This window comes from Echinococcus granulosus (genome assembly GCF_000524195.1).
Source record: "Echinococcus granulosus chromosome Unknown EG_S00128, whole genome shotgun sequence".
In the NCBI taxonomy this organism is placed as follows: domain Eukaryota; kingdom Metazoa; phylum Platyhelminthes; class Cestoda; order Cyclophyllidea; family Taeniidae; genus Echinococcus; species Echinococcus granulosus.
In genome coordinates, this window is record NW_020170508.1 from 56,374 (window position 1) to 64,619 (window position 8,246).

The 8,246-nt window shown below is 42.6% G+C and overlaps 2 protein-coding genes across 2 annotated transcripts in view; both read right to left on the reverse strand. All coding sequences in view use genetic code 11, as the record gives it.

The window, feature by feature from the left end:
- EGR_09013 (Epsin-1) overlaps positions 1-519 on the reverse strand; it is a gene marked incomplete at both ends in the record, with an annotated part of 7,934 nt that extends 7,415 nt beyond the window's left edge. The window contains 2 exons of the mRNA XM_024498262.1: positions 37-147; positions 256-519. Of these exons, the coding sequence (XP_024347317.1) occupies positions 37-147; positions 256-519 (375 nt within the window). The remainder of the gene's footprint in view (positions 1-36; positions 148-255) is intronic.
- Positions 520-792: 273 nt separating this feature from the next.
- The window catches only part of EGR_09014 (cement precursor protein 3B variant), a gene marked incomplete at both ends in the record, with an annotated part of 8,199 nt that continues 745 nt past the window's right edge, over positions 793-8,246 (reverse strand). Inside the window, 6 exons of the mRNA XM_024498263.1 lie at positions 793-1,110; positions 1,375-1,468; positions 1,568-1,776; positions 1,997-2,410; positions 2,487-2,710; positions 5,430-5,868. Coding sequence (XP_024347318.1) covers positions 793-1,110; positions 1,375-1,468; positions 1,568-1,776; positions 1,997-2,410; positions 2,487-2,710; positions 5,430-5,868 — 1,698 coding nt within the window. The remainder of the gene's footprint in view (positions 1,111-1,374; positions 1,469-1,567; positions 1,777-1,996; positions 2,411-2,486; positions 2,711-5,429; positions 5,869-8,246) is intronic.

Below are 8,246 nucleotides of genomic sequence, written 5' to 3' on the forward strand. Positions count from 1 at the left end.
GAGTAAATTTTCGTCTTTTAGGTAGAGCTGCTATACGTTGGGCCTTTCTCTAATAAGAAATCCGGCATTCGAATTTTGGTCGTATGAATATACAAAGTCGCAGAGGGTCAAAATCTGCGGAAGTTGAGCACGACATTCTTTGGAAAACTAAAATTAAAAACGATGTTATGTGTTCAGATGCTTATGGTACATCAGTACAAAGTGTTACTCATGAGGAATAGAATTTTGTCAAAAATATGAATATAGAAGACATACCTGCATGCTTCCATACTGCAGACAGGCCTCAATGACAAAAAGGGATTTATAGATATGTCGCCAATTTTTGCATTTATCATTTAGCCGCTTCCATATCATGGATGTAGTATCAGTATAGAGGGTTTGCGCCATTGTCATGTCTGCAATTTGAAGAAGAAGTTCCTGGCTAGGCATAGAGGAGTCGTTAGACGTAGCTTCCCTCACTAGGAGTTCAGCACGTGAATAATGGCCAACAGAGTTCTTGATTTTTCGTCGAACGGGCATCTTCAGAGGAACCACATGTACCCCGCTTCCAAAGTGAGCTAAGGTCTTGGGTCAAGCAATTTTGGCATTCCATTAATTTAAACAAAAAAGAAATACAAATATTTGCACAAAAACAAACACACCTTTTACTTTAAACCTAGTTAGTAACCTAGCTATTGCTAAAGGTTTAAGTCTCGATTAAGACTTGTTTAATCAGGATGCTTCGTGTAATTTCGTCTCATTAAGAAACGAAAATTGCACAAAACAATTCTGATAGTTTGCTACTGCAATACTCTAACCATTCGTTTTGATTACATAAAAGTGGAACAAAGGCAATGATATTGGTGACCCACAGAGCAGCTCAGTGGCCGCCAGTATCTTGAGAAGACATACCTCCCAGTCCAGCCCACAGTTACGCAGGACATCAAAGCCTTGCAGCCGCCAAGAGCAACCACGGTGGCGTCCAGAGTTTGTAAAATCATTCTGAGGAACTCGTGGACTGCGCATTGGCGGTTCACTAAGCAACGCTTCGAATGCGGCTCGACCGTAACAAGATGTCTCAGCAGAAGACGGGGATCCTAGCGTGAGCCAGCTCGGCTGCTCGCCCCCCGCCTGCAACGACAACACCGCGACCCCCCAACAGCCCTATCAGTGATCCCCCGTCTCGCAAGCAATAGCGTTTTATAGTTGTTATTTACAGCACAGAAAATAAAAGAAAGAAGAAGGATACAATCCAGCCTGGCAGGCCTATCACAGAAATGTTAAAGTCGGGAAAATAAGAGAGATCAGTGGAGAGCGGTCAGAGTTCGAGAGAGTTGCTGCGGAGAGGAGTGAGAAGTGCAGAAAGGGTGGACAGGCTCTCGGAGTGAGACAAACAGGAACCGGAACAACTGAAGGACGGCTGAAATCGGAGGTACGCCACCAGCCCCGGCGGCAGTCCCAAGTGATCCAGTGTGGTGTCGGCGTAGTACTGAAAAGGCATTAGTAAGAAATTGCCACTAACGCAGGATGTCTTCTGTGTTTTTATGCTACTAACAAGTAAAAAGCAGCAAGGTTATTTTGAGGGCACTAGTTCCTTGCCTGTCTAATCTTCTGTCTTGCAATTGCTTGCAGAGTAGGAGGAGGTTCAAGCTGATATACGAAAACCATCTCCTGCAGTTTTCGACGCCCTGGACTACTACTTCCAGTGTCTATCGAGGCGGATTTGCCGGTGAGATGCGTCTCTTCCTCATTCCATGCATTTGTCTCCCAGTCTCCCTCTATCCAGTTGGGGCAGAGCTAAAAGCGATTTGTCAGTGATTCCAAGAGCATGTCATTTGGTCCAGCATTATGGCCTATCCAGAATAATGGACAGCGAAAATAATCTCCTGGGCCCTATGAATTGACTCTACAAACTTTTTTAAGAGCTTTAAAATTGGAAATCATATTTACTCGATTACTTTCGCATATTTCAGAGGATAATTCAAGATGAAACAAGTTATGCAGTAATACTTCTTACATGGCTACTACTCGGCCGATTTTGTGCCGTACCCGCGGTCATAGTCGCCGATTCAGGGATATTAAGGGTATTTATTCGCCTCCTCCTTGGTGTTCCACTGTTGCCCTCCATCTCCACCAAACCTCTCCTGCCTCCCCTGTACCTCCTTTTCACTCCACTACTACCAACACCAACGGTTGCTAAAGCAATTAGCGCCAGTCGGGCGCCACATCTGCTCATTATGGGCATATAGTTGGTTGGACAGGTGTGCAGAGGACAGAGCGGGCGATCAAAGCGAATTACTCGAAGCGTATTCAAACTGTCACTGTGGAAGACGGTGAGGAAAAGTGGAGTATATCCTGGGGGTGGAGGAGGGAGCTGGGTTGTAAAGGCACCTACTTCCCCAACACCACCCTCCCCCGTGCTCCAGTGTCGCTTAAGTGGAAAAATTGAAAACACTTAGCAACCTAACGAAATCGTTATTTAAACATCCATTTAAGCAGTATTTTACTTGCTGAGACAGGTCTGGACTGTTTCCGAATCCCGATACGGCCTCACTAGAGCCGTGGCAGAAATTGTTGAAAAGCAAGGCTTGGGCCGATGATCCACATCTGCATGTCGACGCAGTTGTTACAACGGCGAAAATAAGATGGCCGGCAGGGGAGTAGAAGACTTGGAGAATGTTTATTTCACTGCCCAATCGCCTGTCGGGTCGTTGCTCTTGTAAAAGCGAATCTATAAAAGGACGGTAAATGGCCTTACTTAAATGTTACAAGTAAGATGCACTACACGATCATGAAAAGTGGCGGATAACTGAGTAGCTCAAATGATTACTCAAGTAATATTGGGAACAGTATCTCAGTTTAAGTCCTTTAAATAATGTTTCATTCCTTAAAAATAGGCAAAAAGCAGTTTTTGGCGGATTTTTAATCGGTGTACAGTACTCAGGTTTCCCCAACACTTTTTAACAGACTGGAAAAGTTTTCTTTATCACATTTTGGCAATTTTAGTCGGTATGCAGCATCTGGATTTCCAAATCAATTAAACTGTAGTACGGTAGTGGTTTATCCCTCGGTACTGGTGAGGCGCCACTTTTGTACTTTGAATCAGCCCCCTTTTACCTCGCTGGGTGGACTGGCCTTCTCTGCGCTTAGTACATATTCTGCCCGAGTATTTTGTCTTCCTTCGTCTTCACGGAGTCTCGGAACCCTACAAACAGTTTTTTTGCCACAAAATGCCCAGAAGTGCTTCAAAAGTGTGACGTTTCTCGGATGAGTCGTCGCATGGGCACTAATGCTGAATGAAGGTAGGAGCCTGCCATATTCATGGCCTTTTCCTAATTTAACATTTACATTGATCATCTAAAAAGTGTCTGTCAGAATACAACTTGTAAAGGTATGATTGGCTAGTTAAATTAACCTGCAGTTAATAGCTCGCGCAGAAGTAAGATAAAAGGAAGATACACAAAATTACGCCTGCTAGCTTCCACAGACTTAAAATGTTTATGTCACAATTTGCATTAACACTTGCCGTTAAGGGCTTGTGAAGTAAAAGTTTACGGCAACTCGCGATGGAAAGTGGACCATTACTGTCGCATATCGGTAAAAGCGAAATGTTACAATTTGCACTTATTACTACATAAAATGCAGCAGCCAACTATCCGTAAGGACGTATTTATGACTGCGTTCAATGTCCCCTGCGAGCCAAAGCTAAAAGTATCACCACGTTTTTTTTTCTCGGAGGTATAACTGCATTCCCCTTGGCAACTTATCAGACGATTTAATAATCGGACATTTTCGTGGCAAAATTTCAGTCCTTTTTTGCCATAACTAATCATCTTTTCCAAATATTCGTCAAGTTTTTGGGGCGGCGCCTTTTTAACCATCTGATGACCTTGTAAAACGTTGTTTTGCCGCGGTCGGTAAATCGGACGAATATGAAATCACCCACAAGACCCAGCAGCGATTTCCCTGAAGAGGAAAAGTTGAGGGGAGGCTCGCCCCGATAAAAAAGAATAAACAAACAATTAACTAAAACGCATTGCTGAGAGGAGTTCGGGAGCCTCCGGCTCTCCGGTCAGCATCGGCTGATACGGTCAAGTTTGCCGGTCACACCTCCTCCATCTGTTCGAGAAGGTTCTTGACAAATAGCAAATTTACCTAAATATGGAAAATCTTGAAATGATTTATTTTATTCTCCTCCATTTTTGTAGATAAACCCAACCTATGATGAAATACATGTCTGAAAAACTATTAATCATTCATTTATTCCACACTTCTTATTTCTGCTGTGAAGGATTATAGTTCTCTTTAAAAAAAGGTAAAACTTTACATTTTTAGTGCTGCCTCCTTTAAATGAAAGAAAAAGAAACGCCAAAAGCTTTTTACACAAAAACTCAGAATTTACTGCATTCTTTTTGCCCATTAAAAAGGTTCACTTTTGGCAATAACTGAGGCGACGAGTCAATAAAAAGTAGATCGCATTCAAGAGGATGAGGCCGAGAAAACGAAACACTAAAATGGACGCTTGGAATACTTCTTCTCCCCAATGTACTATGAACTTTTAAGCTATGGTGAGATTTTGTGAATTTTGAAAGGCGGAATCGGTTAGGTGAGGGGACCGCCAACGGGTGAGCCGATGTCCTTAAAGAAAGCACGCTTATACATTTGTCTGTCCATCTGCTACCTGTTTGTCCAAAATTCAAGCGATCCACAATCCGCTTTTGCGGCTGGCCACTTCCGCAGTTTGTGAAAGTGGACGATGAGTGGAGTGTGAGCGCTCGGCAAGAATTGGCGCACGGAACAGATCATCACTTAAAAGTCACCAAAATACAATCGAGAAACAAAAGCCCTTCGTCCAGCCTCAGACCACACTTTCCAAAAAACCCTTTCCAATGTAACTCATTCCAAAAGACACAGCACATGGAAGCATTCTATATTTGATTTAGAATTATTGTTCTGCATTTCGACTCCATTCTCTTCTACTCTCTAAATTCACGTCAAAACTTTTTAAACGATCCCACAGAAAAGAACTGACAGAAACATTAAATGAAAAGCGGAAGTCGTGGAAAAAAATTGAACTTGTTTTTTACCAATAAGTCTTTCATGTCAGCCATAAAACCGATCTCTATGATGGTGACACAAGACTAGTCTTCCAGCTCCCCTATTAACTCATAAATATTGGCTACCAGGAGTCTTGCATCCAACCCTTCAAATGTCCATCCAATCAACCTGCCTGACTGCATGTAGGTCTATCAGCTTGACAAGCTATATGTCAATCAACTAGACTACACACCCACCCTTGTTTAGGTCGTATGCTAGCTATTTTGTCCCCCTATGCACCTGTCAGTTTACTTATCTGCTTGTCTGTGTACTCCTCCAGCAATCACACAGAACTGATAAATTGGTCATCGGTCCACCCACTCACGTTTCTTAGTGAAATACCGCGCACTCACCAGGTAATCCACCGAAGTCTCGTGTCTTTGCGATTCTCTGCCATGAAGGAAGTCGTACAAGGGACAGACACGGTGCCTGCGCTTCGAAGAAGCCCTCACCCAGTGAAAATCGTCTATGGTAGTGTTGCAACGAAGAGTATCCCGAATTCCGTTGTGTTTGCACAAAATGCACGTTGGCGAGGAGGATTCGTGAATTTTCAAACCTCGGATCAAAGTCGAAGAGAATAGCACTGGGTCGATTGTAGCCGCCAAAAGCGCGAACAGGCTCCGGCGTCTCCTCGTTTCGATCTTGCAGATCCGTTTGAACGGACGCGGTGTCGTCCTCAAAACCGGTAAAGCTCAACGTAGTTGGTGTGGGAGTGTTGACGGGATTCAGCCGAAGTGTAGCAGTCGTCAAGGGCAGCTCGGTAATCAATTCGCGAGTTCTGAGGCTGTAGAGCTATAATTTAAGAAAATAAATCTAAGCAATTTGATCAAATCAATTTAAAGTGATCATTTCTCTTCGACAGTTGCTGTATAGTAGCACCTTTCAAACAGAAATAATGACGAAGTGTAGCTTTGTCCAGTCCGTATCTTAGATGCTTAACGCAGCGACCCACCCACGCTAGCCACTCACGAACGCTGCCCCCAATGAAAGCGTCTACACATTTACGGGAGAAGGTTACACAGCAAGTACGTTTAACCGAAGAATAGGTGGATTCGTGACTGTATTATCCAAAAGAGTTACGGAAAAAGAATCAAATCAAAACGTTGGGAAGGGAAGTAGCACCAACCGCTTTCCCGCTCACCGCAAGTGCCGCAGCATGTGATGAACAAAGACCGCGGTAGTACCGATCTCAAGTTTTTTCGCCGTTTAGCGCAGCTACCCAACAAAATACGGCGACTCTTCGTTCAATAGGTCGCCATCACAATATCGCTATGGCTTTTCCCTGATGTAAACATTTGTCAAATTAACGACCAGTTCGTGTATTTTGCGGATAATTTGTATTGAAAAAAGGGCAAGTGATATTTACAAGTTAGGCCAGTCTTTGTAAACAAGCTTGAAATATTTTCAATAAGTTAAGGATTAGCATTCACGCGTTATTTTTTGTCAATTCTTGTCGAAACACTGCCACGGTGTCAAAACGCCTTTTGTCTTCAATAGTTTGGGGTGGAATATTCTCTATTTAACCTGTTCGCAGGGGAAGAGCCTAACAAGGAATTCAACCACTACAGCCAAAATAGCTCACTTCTACTAGAGTAACTTCGGCTATTTTCAGAATTGGTTCATAACATCCAAAGGGCTAGTTAAAGTGAAAAAATTCCGAAGCTGTTTACCTATTCCAAATACCACCAATCTGCTTGCACCACACGATTAGGTGCAAACAGTTACCGTAAACTGATAAGGAACACATGACACAAATATGCAAAACCCGACCTAGGGAAGGCTATTCAGGAGTCACTCATGTGTAACTGCGGTAACAAATGTTATAAACGATATTGCAAGCTTTATAAACCCGGAAATAAGTCCCTAGGCTATTAAAAACATCCTTGGGGGGTGGGAACAATTTGTCTCATTATCCGCAAAAGTCACGAGACAAAAAGACAAGGTTTGATTTCACAATCGAGTATTAGACTAGTTTTAAGAGAGGTGAAATTTGGCCCAGGCTCCACGACTACACTAAACAGGAAGTACTGTGCCAGCGCTGCAAGATTTTCACCTATCGAAAGTTTGAAAAGGGGCATACAATTCCTAACCTTAATACTCTACTCCTTTTTAAAAACTTTCTTTTACTTAAACCGGAAAAGGAGTTAAAATTAAAATCATGTAGGTGGACAACGGGATGCATGTCATTGGTTGATTGGAAACCAATAGCAGAGTGAGGAAATGTGCTCCACCAATCAAATTCCTGAGATTTAGTCAGTTACTTAATTCACTGACTTAGGTAACAAATAAGTAATGTAGTAACCAAATGCTCACTTCTTAAGAACCTTATAAATATATAAAAACCTTACCGTTTTTGAATGCTCTCAGAGTCTCTTTAAGACTAGTTACAAAGAACGCATCAATTCATAAGGATTGATATTATTGGTCGATGAGTAGCCAATATCAGATCGATTAGAGGTTAAGCACCAATGAGAACGGAGCGATCTGCATGACCATGAAGCTCAAATTTACAGATCGCCAATTTCTTGACATCAATGTAAAAAAGGCAAACAGTTATGGGGCTATGAAAAAGTTAAGAAATTCGAGGATCTAACTGCAGAGTAATAATCCTTTTGTACTAACTTGGGCTATATAATTCCTGTTCTCCAAAACAAGTAAAAAAATCTGCTTCCCTCACTTAAACTGTCTGTTCTAACAGGCGATAACATTGATAAAAGTGGTACTGAAAGGGAAGAAAAACAAGATGTTTAGGAATTCTATGGAAAAAAAAGGTACCTAGAATGCATGTTCACTTTCGAGGGCTTATCTTGTCATTTCATTTAAGTGACAGCACTGGAGATGACAAGTGAAAAGGAGTAAAAGTGAAATGCAATGGGCGCTCCATCTAACTGCTTACAATGTCAAAATAAACCGCGTTGTTGTGCAGATTCATTACCAAGTGCGGTTAGTACTGAGGCGCGAAAAACTAGATTTCAATGCGGCTAGCTGAAGTGAGTAGGGAAAAGAAAGTGAAAGAGATGATACAAGATGGGAGGGAGAACGGTTTGAAAGAGAGGGAAGAGGAAAGAAGGGCAGTACTATCCCCCAAAAGGGAGGGAATGATACACGCTGGTGCCCCCATCTACATCTAATTTCGTCGAAGAAGCTGCATCACACCTTTGCAAGGCGCA